Here is an 18,900-nt window from a genome sequence, read left to right on the forward strand (position 1 = left end):
GTCAGCAAAACTTTAAAATATGCATGCAAGTACAGTCATACACATCTCCACCATTAGTTTTATATTTCAAAATATGAATACATAGACCCAGATTTATGAGATTAGAAATTTTAAGTATGAGAGTACCTAAGATTTATTCTCAAGTTCATTCAAGTGTAAATTGAATAAATTTTTAGTGAAGACCAATTGATAATGTCATTTTACATATTGTCTCATTAGAACTCAAAATAAGTTAAATAATGTTTTGCAATGTTATACCTTATAGTTTTAATAAACATTTTTAGCACAATAGCCACTTTGAGCTAGTCTACTCAGAGCTGTGTCTGCTAAATATTTTGAAGGAATATTATGACATTAATTCTTGCTTTTGGACAGTATGAAGTATCAGTTTGTGAGAGAGAACTGAGGTGTTTATTCTGTCAAAATATACATGCTGTTTTTAGATTTTTAATCAATTCTTTCATAAATAACCATAAATATATTTTATTCATTTTGCATGAACTAGTTATAAAAACAGAGGGCAGTTTACAGTCCTCCAGAGATTTAGTTATACAACTTTCATCATTTGTATAAACGTAACAGCATTGATTGTCCTTCTGTAGATCGTTTAAAATTTAACTTCACTTTATGAAAACAGGTATCAAAAATATTAGAGAAATGGGCAACTCCTACTTTATATAGAAATATCTACTTCTCCATACATACAAATAAGCCAAAAATGATTTCTGAGTTCCTTTTAGAATTATCTCAAGTTTAACATCTCTGTTCTTTCCAGTGGTCAGTTGTTTCCATACACACAAGTGAACACCTTGGGAAATATACCAAAGATGTTGAATACAAATAAGATTAGCTTGTGACTTAAAGTGAGTAAGCCAAATAGAGTAAATCAACCAGAAAAATAAAATAAAAGCCTCCAAGTCACTATTGAGCTGTCAGAAAAGTGACAATATTTTAGAAAAAAGTCCTTCTAATGTGAGAAGTGGGGACATAACAAATGGAATCAAGTAATAATTTTTAAATATTAAGGAAGATATCCACAAGTCAGCTCCTGAGGAATGCTTTTTAAGAGGTTTTGAATAAAGTAAAATCTCTATTCCCAAAACAAAATCTGAATATGTTTTGCTCTGTACAGACAAAATACTGTGCATCTTACAAGTAACATGGCCACAAGTAGTCTGGCTCTTAGGGCAGCTGCCGGTCTTGGTCTAACAGGAAACAATTAGCATTCTCAATGAACTACTTCATGTGACTCAGCTTCTGAGAGCTGAATCTGTGAATGTGGAATCTTCAGGACGACAGACCAGTCCTGGCTCACAGCCAGCTCACCAAGGCATCGTGCCACTGTGACATTTCTTGGAAGGCAGCCAGGCAGTTTTCCTTGGGGACCCTAGTCTCAGAGCATACTCTCCATTTAAATTTCTTCAACAAGTGATAAACATCCTTAGGAAATGCAGAGGATATTTTAAATCTTAATTTCATAAATACGAAAAAAGGTCAGGAAATTATAGTAGCTCCCCACCCAAATAAACCCAGTGGAAGATTAAACCATAGTGGACTTCAGAAATATTTGGGGAGGGCAGAAATATGGGAGAAGCCAGGGAACAGAGAAGAAAAATATAGATTGCACCTAGAGCTGGGTATGTTGCTTGTTTTAATACTGATTTGAACTCCTTATGCCTCAAGATATTTTCCAAACTTTTAGTAATAAAAAAAATTGAATTCATATCTGTTGTTCAAGGTGAATCTTTTCCTCTTTTTTCCTGATGAACACAGTGTTATATCAGTCAATAATTAGTGATATGCTCAAGTTTTACATTCAAACTCTGTGCACTCAGCTTTACTCAAATTTTCTTCATACAAATAATGCTGTTTCATCCTCATTATTGGTTATTGATATAAAATTATATATTTATGTGGAATATAATTACTTATATATTTAATTATTTTTCAAATATTTAAGTACAAACTAGGTGATAGGCATTGAACTATATATCAGGAAGACTGGGGAGATTATCGTAGAGAATGTAATCTAATTTGGCAGATAAATATTAATCAATACTTACATTAATTTCATATTACATGTCTATGAAGTGCTGTAAAGCTAGGCACAGGAAGCAGTGAGCACTTACATTAGGAGACGTCCTCTGATCAGTGAAATTAGGAAGGAGTTTTAAAGAAACAATCATTTCAGCTGACACTCAACTGGAAAAGAATGAACATAGATGAACTGAGGTGAAAGAAATTATCAGATGATAAATGCTGCTATAGCAATTGGGAAAGACACTTGTGGCCACCGTGGTCAGAATACAGGGAGATTTGTGCAAGATGGTGCTGGTGTAGAGACCAGACTGTGCAATGCTTCTGGTCTCCAGAACGTGTGCTCTCGCGGGATCTTTGAATGAGAACCAACTGTTTAAGGAAAAAACATTGTGAATTTAGTTCTGTACGTAATGGCTTTGGGCATTTTGGTGATCATGAAAAAGAGATGTCAATTCCATGGGTGGAATTTAGAGAAAAGTGTTGCTTTAAAATTATGCTTTTGAAATTTTTGTGTGAACAGGAAAAAATGCAGTATGATAAAATCTGTACAGAGCCTATCAAATGAAAATTGGAAGTTTAGAATATGTCCTTGAATAACTAGAGGTTTTGTACTTGTAACCCTTCATTACCTCCCCAGAACCCCAGCATTGAATGATATAGAGGGGGAAATAGAAGAAGAAAATGTAGAATTGAGAGAGAAAAATGGAGAATTTGGTCAGTGAAGCCAAATTAGGAGAGCTTCTTGAGTTGGTCTGCTGTTTGAAATGTTGGCCAGATCTAAAATAAAGGCTGAAAGTATCTTGACTTTGGCAACACTGACGACTGCTGACCTTAGTGATAAGTCTTATTGCTTGCATAGTGTAACTTCCATCTTAATTTTGCTCTTGCTTCTTATAACTTAGTTTTTAGTTAAAATAAGAATAGTCTGTTGGAAATTATTGAGAGCAAGCACATAACTTTGATAAGGAATTCTCTTTTTTAATATATTATTTCATATGTATATATACACACATATTTATATATATATATATAGATACACATATACATGCATAGATAGATAGATAGATAGATAGATAGATAGATAGATAGCATGTAGTGTTCTATGATCCCTACCATCTTAAATGAGCATTTTAGAGTCTCTACATCTGTCAGTTGAATATCATTGACTTCTGATATCAACAATTGCACTTTATTTTTCTCAAAGTTAGGACTCAGAATAAAAGCAATTCATTCTTTAGTGATTTTACTGATTTCTCCCTTTCATATGTAAATATTTTAATAAATGGCACTAAGGCAATAAATGTGTAGAGGTTATTTGCCGTGCTCCAGTATTAAAAATGGAAATCTGACAAGGCAAATAAGGAAGCTACAGAGAGCAGAGTGAGCAAACTTGGCTCGCCCTCTTCAGTGTCTTAGTAGTTCAGGCTGACAATTTTTCAAAGATACAATGGTTTAAATCATATATATGTATATTTTGAAGCTATATTAAGAAGAGATTCTTGGGGCTGAGGATTTAGCTCAGTGGCATAAGTGCCTGCCTTGCAAGCAGGCAGTCGTGAGTTCAATCCCCGGTACCGATAAAAGGAAAAAGACAAAAAAAAAAAAAAAAAAAAAAAAAAAAAGAGATTCTTAAAACCTTTATCTGAGTAATAAAGGAAAGAATCTGTCTGAAATAAGATTAGAATATCAAGTGTTCAGTCCCTCTGTGGAGTTCTTTTCATTTAATTTATTTGACCATTTTTGTTGATCATACACACACACACACACACACACACACACACAAATACATACCATGTACGTGCACCAAATATAGAACATAATATAAAAAGTAGATCTAAGAATGATTTGTTTCTGATTGACTAACATTATTTAAATATTTGATAAAAGTCATAATTTTATAACCACAAATTATTTGTACTTATACTTTGAATATATTTTGTAGAATTTTCATGAAAAAAAGACTTCAAAGTATATTTACTATGCTTGCTCTGGCAGCACAAATACAAAGTGTATTTTCAGTGTTGTTTTGTTTTGTTTTGTGTGTGTGTGTGTGTGTGTGTGTGTTGTTTTGTTTTTTTGGTACCAGTGATCAAACTCATGACCTTGCACTTACCAGGAAAGCGCTTGTACCACTGAGCTAAATCCCTGGCACTGTGTTTTTATTATTCTTAGAAAACAAAATCTGCCCATATTTTACTAAATTGGCCCAAAAGTTAACTGTTTCAAATCTTTTATTCAAAAAAATTAAATTATTAGTAATTATAAACTTTTAAATCTAGGAAAGTCTACAATATTTGATTTGATATCTTATACTTGAGTTATGTATTTAAAACGTACCAAAATTCCCCCATAGACTGACAAGCCTGGAACATTCAGCCATTAAAAAAAAAAAAAAAAAAAAAAACCTACCTTGATGGAAAGTTTGTAATAAATTGATTTTTTCTGATGCTGGAGAACTTGCTCTTTGATGAGTCGCTGATGATGACAACTGCCATTCATTCTGTCTTCTTGGCTAATTTCAGAGCACATTCAGAAAATGAAGGGCCCTCTTTACCATCTGTGGACTCCTGTACCAGTCCTACAAAGACAGACTCCTCATATAATAAGACGGCTAAGCAGTGCCTGGAGGAGATATCTGGTAAGCCATCTAGTTCATGGATAGATCTAATGTCAGAAGTTTTGTAATCTCCTGTACATCTTTTTATTAAATACACTTAGGATGTAGTTTTTGCAAAATTATACTTTGTGCTTCTCTTGCTGCAGAGATTCTTAGGTATGTGACTATTTTGTTCAGAAAGATTTCTTTTAGTCTAAGAATAAAAAAAAAAATGGTAGTATTTCCAGAAGTGGAGTCTGTAAGTTATTTTGCCTTTAGTCAAGTCAAATACAGTCAAGAAAACCTGGAGAAACGTATTGTTGTCAGTAAAGCAACTCTTGGGTATTATTTGGAGAGTCAAAAAATACTAAAAATCAAGTGCTGATATTAATTTTTGTGACTAATTCAGGTCTGCTCTGTCTTCAGTTGGGTACCATTTAGAACATTTTTGCATGGTGGCTCCAAATGTATGCTTGGAAGAAATCTAGGAAAATATTCATTATATATATGTAAAAAAAACACATAAAAATACATGCCTCAGATTTAAATTATCAGATTATTAAATATATTAAACAAGCCTTTTCACTATCAGCCCAAAATTTTTCCTACAATTCAGATAAGCTCAGGCCTATATGGAAAATCTTTGGTGTAACTGTAATATAGAGATCTGTATTAATGAAGAACTAAGTAAGTTCTTGTCTAAATATACTATTCCTAAAGAGTGAATTCAGGATTTTATCTGCTTCTAAGAATGCATGGAAGTAGAAGTGTGTTTGTTACTCTAATAAATCCCACTTACCCTTCCTGTAAGTACAAGGGGAAAAAAAAACTAATTAATTTTAATAATTACTCTACTACCCTCAGAATTCAAAGTATCATTTTTTCTCTGAAGATCATTAAAATCAATATCACAATTTGGGACAGTTAAGGAACATCCATATTTTGGCAGTCCTACAGCAAACTATAGCAAACATAGGCCTTACTGCAGTATCTTCCAGTACATATAGGCAATAACAGAAAACATCCTGAGAATACTTTTTGAATTAACATTAATGATCACCCTGCATCAAAGACTTCAAATGGAGAATACAATCAATGTAGGGAAGCAGTGGAAGCTGTTTTAGTAAGATGTAGCTATGAGGATTCTATTTTTTGTTTTTTAAGTAGTTGGAAAAAGTGACTATTTCTTAGCTCTGCAAAGTACCCTGACCAGAATGATGCTGAGTATTTATATTGTGACCATATTTTATAAACCTGACATAACAAAAGAGGCACACAATTCCCATATTTCTTTATTCATTAATGTCTTCAATATGCCTACAAAGTACCAGAGATCAAATCTCTAGCTGAGAATAAATAGCTGCAATTATGAATTTCACAAAGAAACATTGTTTTCTGAAATTAGTATGTCACTGAATAGAGCTGGTGAATGAATAACCCATATTAAAATTTTTGTGTAGTTTCTTATTCTGTCTAGATTTAATTATTTGTCATATTTTTGTTTAATACATTGATGTTTTTAATAGACTGCGTGACAGTGAAATATAAGCTAGACTTTTATGTAGTCTTACTGGATTCCACAGAAGGAATAATATTATTTTGGACTAGTAATGAATTATGAATAAAATCATAGTTTTGAGGAGAGAAAACAGAAAATAAATGCTGCAATAATTCATATTTAATGGCGTTATTATTTTTTTTTATTTTTATTATCTTTTATTTTTTATTTTTACAGACTCATGACTGCCTGCTTGCAAGGCAGGTGCTTACGCCTTTGAGCTAAATCCCCCGCCCAACGGTGTTATTCTTACTGGTATCCATTTAAAGTTAATGTCTAGTAGCATAGGACAAATGTCTCTCCATGGAAACTTGAGATAGTGGAAGAGGGATGGTATTTATTTGTAGTCTGTAGGTTATAAATTGAGGACATGGTAAGCATCTCTGATCTAAACTGCTTGGGACCAGAGAGTGTCAGATATCACATATGTTTGGGTTTTGGAATATTTGCATATACATAGTATTGTGGGATGGGACCCACGTGTAATATGAAATTTATTTGTTTCATATACACCTTATTCATATAGCCTGAAGGTAACTTTATACAACAATATTAAATGTGTGTTCTTAAATTATTTGTAACTTACAAGTAATAATTGTACATATTTATGTGTTACAATAAGGATTTTCGGATATGTATCCATTTATGTCCCTCCCTAACAAAAAATAGCCTTTCATCTCAGTCTTGTTCCTCCATCATTATCTCCTAAACCTCCAAGCTTTAAGTGCCATGTTTCCATGAAATCACTCTCAAAGTTAATAATAATGTCAACACGGCCAATACCAAGCATGGGTCTCATTTCTAGTTTTGTTTCATCATCCATCAATCATTTTCCCTCCTCTGAGAAAGTTTCTCCTTTAGAATGCAATTTTTCATGGTACCAAATTCCCTTGGTTTTTCTCAAATTTTATTATGTGCTCCTTTTTAGTTTTCTTTTTACTTCTTATGACTGCTGTATTTTTTACCTCTTGTGATTAAAATCATCTAAATCTCTGCCCCTGAACGTCTCTATCTATCCAAGTTCCCTTTGTAATTTGATACTGCATCATGGCTTTTGGTCTTATTCATTCTTGTACCCATGGACCATGGGTGTTTCTGTTCTAATTGTCGTCCTTAAATCCTGGAATCAAATATCCAACAACTTACAAAACCTGTGCACCTGTACATCATAGATATTCCCAACCTGTTACCCCCAAAACTGAATGTCATTATTATTAATTTTTAAAAAGCTTTTTATTACTACTGATTTACAGTACACAATGATTAAATCTGACGAGTAGATACATAAGCATAACACAGCTTAGTTCTTTTCTCATAGCGTTCTCTCCTTCCTTGGAACTGCCTTTCCATAAAGTTTTCATTTTGATCTTTTCCGTTTTATTTTGTCTTTTTTTTTTTTAATCGGTACCGGGGATCGAACTCATGACTGCCTGTTGCAAGGCAGGCGCTTATGCTGCTGAGCTAAATCCCCAGCCCTCATCTTTTCCATTTTATTGGATGATAATTCCATCTTTCTACTTGCTTAGGTCTGTATTCTAATCTAATAGAGTATCTTGTTGGGTCCTGGAGTATTGTTTGCTGTCAGAACTCAGGAAAATAGTATATGTATTGATCAGCTTTGTGGGACATTTTCAGTATTAGAATGTTTACTATTTTCTCTGAAAATTTCAGAACTGAAATAAATTAAAATGATACTCTGAACTCACTATATGAACTAAGATATTAAATAATCTAAGATAGCCAATAATTATATTTTCAAAATATATCCAGATTTTAGCTATTTCATCCCATCTATATTTTTCTGTGTTACCAGTTGATATATCTCAAGTGAAAAATTGGTACATAGTTACTACTCTACAAATGTGTGAAAAATTAATTTATTGCAATTGGCATATCATAGAAATAGAAGGCACTATGAAGGAGGAATCTAATAATTTTCAAGTGCCAAGAAAGTTGTACTATAAACAGGAAACTTACAAAAGATACCTTTGGCTTTGAAAGCACTCAGAAAGTAGTAATCGTGGTGAACTTAGGGTGAATAACACTCATCAGAAGGAATTTGCACAAGTAGAAATTAAAAATCTGATTTTAATGATAGCTTCACTGAATAATCAAAGAATCTGAGGATTAAAAGGTTTATTCATTCAAGAGAGGCAGTATAACATTTAGTAAATGCTTTCTAATTAGTTGGAATTTTTAAAAACATGTAAAATGTGAGAGTGTGAATAAGAGCATAGTAATGGAAGAAATCCATAAAAGAATGAACCTTTCAGAAGTGTAAAGCCCGTGAGATCTTTCCTATATTAACGTAGCTTAAATTCCTCTCTATCCCTTTCACTTCCCTCCTTCTTTTTCTTCCTTTCATTAGCTACTGCATTCTACCTAATAATACAATGACAAACTGAGCCCTTGAGTGTAGTCCTGGTGTCAGTGCAGACTGCCCCACAGAATATTTCTTCAAAGACGAGAGTAAATGTGAGAAGACAAGTGTTCTGAATTGTGCAAAAATGAATTCCGGCCTCTGGACTGCTGTTAGTTACTTGTTTGAATTTTTCCTTTGTTTCCTGTCTCTGAAGTGACTTTATGGTCTTAATAAAGGATTTTTGAGGGCTATAGTGTTGTTCTTCCCATCTGTTAAGTAGTCATCACTTTGCATGTATGTCAGACATTCCAAAAGCTGGGAAAACAAACCTGAGATGCTCTCTCCTCTGCAGTAATAAGAAACAAATAGATAAAACCATAAGTAAGTGAATTAATGGATGTTTGGGAGCAACTAAGTTAGTTGTAAAGAGGAAACAGGTCTCAAAGGAACACTAGATGTATACATTATAGAATCTTGATCTACAAATAAATCTAGTAAGAAATAACTTCATGAAAACGAATTGAGAACAAATGCGATTTACCTTATTATTTTCATTAGTTTGCTTGTGTAAAACTTGGCATTTTTCCTAAACCCACGGGGGTCTTTGTGGCTCATCAGTTAGACTCAAAGTTTCAGCATTACTGCAACTGTTGAATGCTTAATGCACATGGTTGGTGCAAGGCCTCAATGGGAAATAATTATGTCTTGCTTCTAAAGTAAAGTGATTTCTGATATATTTCACAGATAATATTAGTTTTTGTAGGGTAAAATCCAGTTTTTATACATTTTGAAGCCTATAAATTTAAAGAAGTCTGAAGATAATGCAAATATAAATATATGAAATTATGCACAGTGATTCAGAAGGAGTTTGGGAGAAATTTAGTGATCTGTCACTTAATCACCTCGACCTGCACAGTAAGCTTATTTTGAAGTCTTGATGTAGTTTTATCTGACTAACATCCATTCTCTCATTTTTGATAAAATGCCTTGATTTTCTTTGGGGATTTTTCTTTTCCATGTGATCCAATAAAATTGGTCTAAGTTCAGCCAACAAAGCAGTGCTTCTTTCATAGTTTCAAGAATGGACGAATGACCCAACCTATTTCAATCAGAGCAAATGAAATTCAATCTCAGAATCTTTCCTAAGACTATTATGAAAGAGATGTTGTTTTCCTCCATTAGGCCTGAAGCTATTGAAAAAGAAAGTTTGGCACTTATGCAGGAGTTGCCTTCATCCTCACTGAAACAGTCAGAAAGAAAAACTTAAAACAACAGAGAAAAAATCTGAGGTCACGGTGGGGAAAGACTGAGGCCTGCAAAAGCCATGTTTAAAACTGCTCTTTCCTGACTTCTCTGCAATGTGCACATACTACACAGGAAAAATACTTTCTTTTGGTTTAAAACAATGTGAAAAAAATCTGTTTCATGACCCACAAGATATATGACATATAAAGAGATTCAAAACCATTAAGGAGAAAACTGTTTATACTGCATTGCTGACTTGCTGGAGGGATTCACTAATTTAAGTGGGAAGCTTAGCTGTTGACATTTTCATCAGTGCAATAACTCACTTGAAATTATAAAAACCTTGTCACTCAGTGGTAGTGAAAGCCAACGTACAATTAAATTATGGTATGAAGGTAATCATTAGGAATTAGTGATATGACTTTTGTTATTTGGTGATCTTAATAAATCTTCAAGAATTTCTCTCTGAAATGTTTAAGCACATTCTTTTAATTTCCTTTCATTGATCCTGTTTTTTTTTGGAGAAAACTTCATGACAGTTGCTGGTCTAATGATGGTGGTTCTGTCAATTACTATGTATTATATAATTTATAACAGTGAATAAATAAGCTTACTGTTTCCAGCCTGTCCTCTAAGAGTCATGTGATGACCTTGATATTACAGGCTGACTGAATTTATGGTGTATATTTTATTGCTTTGGTCTAAGTTATATTCTCACATTCACTGAAAAAAAAAAAAAAAGTTTGTCCTCTGAGACTATCTTTTTCCCTCAAGTGTCAAGAGGGTCTGCTAGTACAAAATGAGCCCAAATTTTCATTCAACTCATATCATTCAAGAAATTCTGTAACTTTTCTATTCTGCATAGGTTCACATTTTTCTTTTCTTTTGCATGAGTATATCTAACACCACGTGTAGCATTTGTTAAATGCACTTTTTAACCTCTTATGGAATTTACATTCAACTAAAAATGTTGATGGATGTCAAATTGACTCAGTGTCAATAAAGCTGACCTGTGATTTTTAAAAGTAATAATATTAAAACAATATTGCACATTCAAGGAATCTTTGTAGAAGTACGTATTTAGGTCAAAACCAAAAGGGGAGCTTATGATTGCACGTGTTTTTCTGAATTATTAGTTTTTCTTTTAAATAACGAGAAACATCTGACCTATAAAACCTCCATAAATGATCAGTAAAATTAAATTTTTCTTGAATATTTATAAAGATAAAAAGATCAAGCTCAGGTAATTCAAATCAGTTTAGATCTTTTACTTAAATAGACACATTATAATTATGTTTGCTAAAGAGCTGAAAATCATTCCTTTCCAGAACATTTTAGAAGCATTATTTTAGGCTTTGAAAAAATTAGCATGATTCACACTTTTGCTATTGACTGGGCATATTTATTCCTGTACACTGAGGCTTCCTCCTTCACTTTGTGTAATATACACTTTTATTGTGAATCCAAATAAGTATAAATACAAGCATGTATGAATGTAACCTCAATGCAATAGGGATGGATGTCTCCAGGGAGCAGCAAATAGGTCCCTTACTATTATTATTTAGGATAAACTTGTGAACTAATATAATTGGAAGGACAAAATGACACAAATTACAAGTTAATATTTTCAAACAAAAGAACAAACATCCTCTTTTGAAGTGTTATTAGAGATATTTTTCTTTACAAACTTTTCCTTACTGGTTTCTTTGCTTTAGTTGGTCTATTCCTGGATTCTCTCTGGCAAGAGGATAACATATTCTATCCCACTGAATGTTGAAAGACCTTGTGATTTGATTTGATAAATTAAATATAAATCAAGTAATGCCATAGGCCGTTCCTGAGCAGAGCCTTTAGAAACCATTGCTCGGATCACTCATCTCTCCTTTTTTTGTTTGATGAGATTAACATGTTTCAGCTTAGAATTGCTCTTTGAGCACAGGCCTAAGTATACAGAATACCTAAAACAGTGCTACAACCAGTGCAAAGTGGACATTAATGTTGGCAAAAACTCAGCATTGATTTTGAAAGGTATTGCAACTCAGGATTTTTCAACCTTAGCTCTGTTGACACTACAGACTGCTTAATCATTTTGTGGCTCAGACTTGTCATTACAGGATGTTTGACAGCACCCTTGGCCTCTATCCCTGTGACCCACCGCCCACCTCAGTTGTGATGCTGGACAAAAATGTTTCCAGGCATTTTCAAATGACCCTTCAAGAGGAAATCACCCCCTGTTGAAAACTACTAATTTCAGCCTAATGCTCATATAAGCACCCTTCTTTGTGAGTCTGGCAGGCTTTAGGGACATCACTGTATACTAGAGTGATATATGTCAAGCAAATTGAAGCTTTATAAGTTAAACACATTTCACTGTGATTTCATAACCTAAAAATTCAGAGTCACATTAATTCAAAATGAAGAAAAATATCTTCTGTTCAACAATACCAGAAGGACTGGCATTCTAACCTTTTAAAATTATTTCTTTAAAAAATATGTTTCAGAAGAATAATTAACATATTCAATGATCTGTCACTTGCATTCTTTTTATTTGAGCTCAGAGTGTATAAACACAAGTTTTAAAAGTAATGAGTTAGCAATCAGCATTAACAATTTATTTATTGCAAAAGTTTGTCATAAATGGTAGTGTTCTTTCCATCTAATTTTCTTTTACACTTATGTAAAGTAGGTCTAAATATGATCGACCTTGGTGGGGAGGATAAGGCGTAATTAGCTTTGCAGAATAAGTAGTTATTATAGGAACAGATATAGGCATTGCATACTGTAATGCTAATTTACATAGTTAGCAAATTAGGCATTTCTCCTAGTTGAGAATATAAATAGGAGGTGGAAAAAATCACAATTAATTTTATGGTACTAGCTCTGAAAATGATGAGGATTTATATATCTCTTTGAATAAGACAATCAAATGTTTGCATATATTTTTCAATTTTCCTCTTTTAGCAAGGGCTATTTGTAAAGAGAAAATTCTGAAAAGTTTTTCTTTCATTCTTTTTTCCTTTACTGTCATAGTACACATGATTTCAAATATACCATATATTTGTTTTTAAAAGTTTTCAAAAAAGCAGAATGTCATGACTGTATTGTAATGTACACAACCAGCACAAGGTAAATATAAGCAATTTATCTTTTAGGCTTTCTATTGTTTTATTAAAATGTTAAACACTAATTGATTATGTTGTGATTGGCTCAGGAATAGTCTTGAAAAATGCTCAGTGTCAAAAGAAATGATGTGCATTTTGTGTTTTCTAGCACATCATTATATTCTGTACACTTGACCATAAACTTTCAGTTGTATGTTTTGAGTCAAAATATGAAGGGGAAAAAACCTCTCAAGCTATTTTTGCTGTTATTTTTCCAGAGGGGGGAAAAAAAAGAAATTTTGATTTTTATTATCACACTATTGTTTTACTAAGTAGCTTCAGAACTTAAAAGAAATAAAAGACTTGATTTGGTCCTTTAAAAGATGCGGTGAAGTGTTTCCCTTTAAAGCATTATCTCTCAGTGAGTAGAGGGTGTCATGCTCCATTTTTTAGGTCCTTTACATTCTTCAATTTGATTTGTGCTTTTCCAGCATAAATCCCAACACTCAGAAGGCAGCTCTGCCTGCTTCAGCTGCCTGCAGCTATAGAGAATTAGTCTGTCATCCTCAGCACCGAGCAGTGGGTGTTGTGTATGTGAGTATGTGTGTGTCCGTGTCGGAGGCGGGGTGGCTGAGAATCATTTAAATGCACAGAGGCTTGGTAGTATAGCGTCTCATTCAAGCTTGGCTCTGAAACCTGTGGCATTCAAGGCTGGACAGCCGCTCCCGTGCCTCTGTTTTAATTTAGCAGGATGTTTGCTGCCATGGCAGCCAGCAGCTTCCACTGCAGCAGCAAGGAAGAGCCATAGATCTGAGAATGCAGGTGGAATACTAAAACGCGAGACGCTTGTGCAGGGCTGGGCTTCGGTGCTTAATTTCAGCTCTTACTGTGCTCTGATGCGGAAGCTGTACTTGCTGCACCGTGTCAGCTCATTAGAGTAAAGGGTTGCAGACCTAAATCAGTTAAAGACTGGTGAGAGGCAGGAGGGAAGAAAAAAAGCAAGAGGCATCGTTCGTGCTTCACTACCTTGCATCTAGGAACACAGAAGCAATAGAGAGAAATGTGGACTCATCACCCTGCTGAGACACGCGATTGGATGAAGATGGGCAAACGTAGTTGGCTTCCTGGGCTACTTTTCAGCTGGAGCAGAGTCTTTGGTGAACTCTTTTTCTGCTTCACATATATTTAAGCAAAATGTTTGTGAGTACTACTGATCACTGAAGTCTTGTGGCAAGCTCAAGTGTGAGCAAGTAACCAGAGCTATCTCCAGAATCCTCTGTTTGAGACTGAGGGTTGTGTTGGCAGTGTACGTGTTAATTAAAAGCAAAAGAGCCACTTTGCAATTGGAGTGTAGGAAGACAATATGAAATCGAGTTGAAAGAAGGAAAGCCTTAGAAGAACCATGCAGCGGTCTGCTGAGCTCTCTGTGTTTCGAAGTAAAGAAGTAAAGAGGAAAGGAGCTTGCCTTCAGAAACAGAAGTCTCTCACCAATCTCTCCCTCAGCGGCGAAGGGGAGAGGAGACCCACTGTGCGCATCTCCAACTGGTTTGGAAATGCTGCAAAGGCCAGTCAGCGAGAAGCCCAGTATGCAGAGAGGCACTCACTGTCCAGGTTTCTCTCGCGGTCTGTGCAGTCCCTGTACCACAGCAGCAGCTCAGGATCCTGGAGCTTCCTGCCTGCAGGAGGCAGTCATTCCTACAGCGAGGATTTGGAGGACTGGTCCACAAGAAGGTGCTTGGAAGGTGACAGTGATGAAGACAGCAGGTCCGAAGATGAAAATGCATCCTCCAAGCCAAGCAGCATCAGCAGGAGCTGGGCTGAGGAGGAAGGGGAGAGCTGCCTGAGGGAAGGGACAGCTCATCTGGATGAGGAAGTGATTCTTACCATGCTGGGCGACCTGGAGCAGGCACTTTACTCTGACTTATTGGGTGAGTCCAGTTTGCTGCTAAAAATGTGTGTAGGATTTAAAGTTTTATAATTTCCTATGAATTTACTTGTATGGGTCAGCTGCCTTCCATTCTTCAGATTGATGCTTTTAAAAAATAGACCTTTTTAAACTCCATTTTAAACATTCCTTGCTTCTTCAAATGATTCCCTTGGTAAAGCTGAGCTGTGAGCACCAGTTGTAAAGTCTAATTGGAGAAAGTAAATACCAGCCATCTGCCTTGGGCATTGCTGGCCTGGTGTCCAGGATAATCTAGATCTCCATAAATAAATGTTAACCTCCTAAAACTCCAGGCATATTTTTGTTGTTTAGTCATTAATGAAGTCTGTTTGCTCAGCTTCCTTGAAGGTGACCTTGCCTCACATCTGGAATGAAGAATGAATGGCCTTCTGGATAAATTTTCTCTATATTCAAGGATCTTCAGCTGCCTCCAAGTAACCTGAATAGATAGCCTCTTTACATACTTCAGAGATAAACTCCCTGTATTCTAGCAACACTTTTGAAAATTCAGAGGCTGCCACTGCTTTTTACATACATATTTTTTTGGTGCTTTGCAAAACTACTTCTGCATGTGTAGTTTATTACTACTTAAACTATGCTGATTGAGTGTGTACTGTTTTTATTCTTTATAGACTAGGCCTTTGTGATGAGTTGCAGAAGTACATATAGTTAATAAGATGTCAAGTGACTCTTCAGTTTTATGATTAAACTTTAAATGTCCACTTTGTTTCTTACCTAATCTAAAATGTATGTATTTTAATTGATGTTTCCAATTTCAGTGCTGTACTGAACTATATTTAGGCAATGCATTTCCTTTTTCAAGAATCTCTGATATTAAACCATTGAGCACATCATATTTTCTGCCAGTGTGTGTTTTCACAAAGGACCTCATTTAATGGCCCCTAAGCTTGAAAGAATTATACCTGGCTAGTGATCTCTTTGTTCCTGATTTGTGCATCTATTGCTAAATACAGGTTTCCTTTTATTCCTTTATGTAAACCCTCCTGAAATAAGATGCTATATAAGATTGTCTGGACTATTTCAGTAAACCAGCTTTAGTAGAAAAAAGCTTGCAGACTGCAGAGGAATATAGGGGAAAATTTTCTGGTCAGTTTAGCTTTGAAAGTGTAAGCATTTCTACAGTTAGAATACTGGTTCCTGAATCTGAATCCACTAGGTACTTAGACACTGAAGAATTACTTTTCCACCATTATGTGATTTGTTGGATGAACTGCTTCTCATAAAAACTATATTCAGTACAAAGGCAAGAATTCTAATATTATGAATCCTTTTCTTTTTTTCTTTGTATTTATTTTAGAATCTCTTCAACTGTACAATAAGACAATATTCATCTTTGCTTCTAACATGATAGCATTATCTTGTTCTAAGTAGCCCTTATGTAAGTATTTTCAACTATATCAACAAAGTACAGTACTCTGGCACTATTTATTGGTTGCTCTGTTAAATTATAGCATGATCTAGATAGGTGTGTAGGTGAAGTAGGACTTTTTATATACAAATCACTTGGATCATTATAGTTGGTAGACAACCTCTCAATAGAAGTTTGTATGCCTTGAGTTTTGAACAGAGAATCAGTTTATTACATTTATATTACTTTCCTTAAGATCCTGTCATCACCAGTTGTACCAGTATTCAAAACTACAAACAAGTAAAATAAGAATGCATTAAATTAGCTCTGGTATGAATAATCATATCTCAGCATAATTAATCATTTCAGTGAATTTCTGTTTATAAAAGTACATTAAGTTGGTGAATATATCCCAGCTCACAACACACAGCAATTTCAAAATTCCTGCCACCTGCTGAGTACTGCATATTACTCAAAATGGTCTCTTCTAAGTTTTTAGGCAGGGTCCCATGAGTTCAACTTTTCACTCTTGCCTATCCTACTAAATTAGACAGGCCAGAGAATGTGCTATAATTCTTTCGGAGAACACTTAAAATGTAATTGTCAAGTCATTGACCATATTTTGCTCTTTTTCCCACAATGTCAGAATTTTGTAGAAGAGTTTAAAATTTTCATCTAAATAATTATTGGACCATTGATGAAACTCAAAAGAGGTCAAACAACTATACTTTAAATATACTTTAAATAATAACATAAGTAATGTGGATCGGGTAGAGGATATACTTTTCTGTGAATCAGGTTCCTTCATATATAGGTTGATTTTTGTTAAAAGATGTCAGTGCTGCCAATCTTAATTATGCTATGTATAATTAAATCTTAAAGTAAGGGCAGATCACACAAATTTAATGGTCCATTTGGCACTAAGTAATAATGTAGAATACCAAATTAAGCCTGTAACTCTGGCATCTGCTCATAGAAAAGACTTTGTAAGCAATGAGAAAGCAGTTTGTACCAATGATAAATACTCAAGTGGATTTCAGAATGGACCACTTCAGAAAATGTGTGGAAGCTGCTGCCATTGTGCTGGATACATTGGAAGTCTCCTTCAGGAATAATAGTCACCTTTCAGATTATACAAGTGAGATAGAATACATTTGACACTAATTAAATCTCTTTGATGGGGGCTGCTTGTATTTAGTTAGTAAACATCTAATATTATGTGTCCTTTCATCTCTGGCCTTTTGTACCTCACTCCACTACCACCGAAGCCCTGGACATCATTTGAATGCCAATTTATAGGACATTTCAGACAGTGCAGTCAATCCTTAGGGGGTTTGTAAGTGCACTTAGTTTTTATCTTGACTTTCCTGGGTCATTGAAAACATTTACCATAATAAATTTTGCTCTGGCTATTATCTTTCATGACATGAATAAGACAGTGATTATGGTTTGCTCAGTAAGTGTGGAGGGGAGAAGGTCTATTTGTCTGACTGGCATGAGTGGTACAATGTCATGAGTGAATGTCATGATGAGAAAAATCAAAGGAGAGAGAAAGGCCATGGCTTTGAGAGATCAGGGAAACCACAAACACAAGCAATGAATTCAGAATCTAAGCATCTAAAATGACTGTTGGAATGGAGAAAAGAAGTTTAGATAGGAATGAAGTAGGTATACACAATATTTGGTGGAATAGAATGTCTAAAACTACAATGTTCCTAAAATTAATGTTACAAAGGTATTGACAACAATTCAAATATCAATTTTGATATTATTCCAGGTGGTGGATGTCTACCCTGGTCTCATTTTAAAATTTCTACCAGAAAGAAGGGATACAGGGTTAGGGGATGGTGCATTTGAGAAATGGCTGACTCAGCTGAATTGGTCAATTTGGTATCTCTGCCTTTTCTTTGAATGTAATGATATTCTTTACCCACTCTTTAAATTTTTCCCTATGAAACTTTTCTTTGTCTCAAAGGATCTACCAGATTACGGAAGTTGAAAAGAGCTTCTTTTTTGCCATTTCTCAAATATATACAAATATAGTTAGAATCTCACGTGTTATTAGTAGTTCTGAGTTTGGAAAGAATGTTGGTCTATGGAATTAGAGATTTCATGACTTGAATTAGCATAGAAAAAGCATGCCATGTGAATGTAGTTTTACATTTTTAAAAATGTATGGTTACTTTAAGGAAGTTTTCAGTGTATCCTGAGCTTGAAATAATAGTGCTATTATTAAGCACATTCTAATTGTTCAAGCAATTTACAAATAAAAGATAACAGATTTTGGCAGCAGAATGGCAGCTGTTTTGGCAAACATCTGGGATGAGAAATACTGAATATTCATAGTAATATTTCACTGAAAAAGATAACACAGAATTTAGATGTTGTCTTATTGTATTGTAATGGCTACCACGGTAAAGCCAGTAGGAATTTGTTCAGTTGGTTTCAAAGCCATTGAGGCTCCTGGATAGAAATTGAACCAAGACAAATGATGGCACCTTCCCCAGAAATGTTCTCACCCTTATCTCTGTCTAATATTGAAAAGCAACATGCAAACCTTTGCGGTGTTGAAGGTTCGGGCAAAGGCAGGTGCCATGTCCCACCTGATACATAGATGAGTTCTGTGGCTGACAGGTAACACTAATCTCTGAAATCCCACCAACTCTATATAATTGTGATTGTGA

General features: G+C 34.6%; 1 protein-coding gene across 8 annotated transcripts in view; it reads left to right on the forward strand.

Moving 5' to 3' along the window:
* The window catches only part of Nav3 (neuron navigator 3), a 747,442-nt gene that overhangs the window by 587,097 nt on the left and 141,445 nt on the right, over positions 1-18,900 (forward strand). For 7 of the 8 annotated variants that reach the window (XM_063255189.1, XM_063255188.1, XM_063255190.1 and 4 more), the window contains one exon: positions 4,563-4,678. In XM_063255189.1, coding sequence (XP_063111259.1) covers positions 4,563-4,678 — 116 coding nt within the window. Of the gene's footprint in view, positions 1-4,562; positions 4,679-13,473; positions 14,831-18,900 lie in introns of those variants that run through there. The other variant, XM_063255193.1, reaches the window with a different exon arrangement.

The sequence above is a fragment of the Cavia porcellus genome, unplaced genomic scaffold (assembly GCF_034190915.1).
Source record: "Cavia porcellus strain 051 isolate PalLab524CR breed Dunkin Hartley unplaced genomic scaffold, mCavPor4.1 scaffold_8, whole genome shotgun sequence".
Taxonomy (NCBI): domain Eukaryota; kingdom Metazoa; phylum Chordata; class Mammalia; order Rodentia; family Caviidae; genus Cavia; species Cavia porcellus.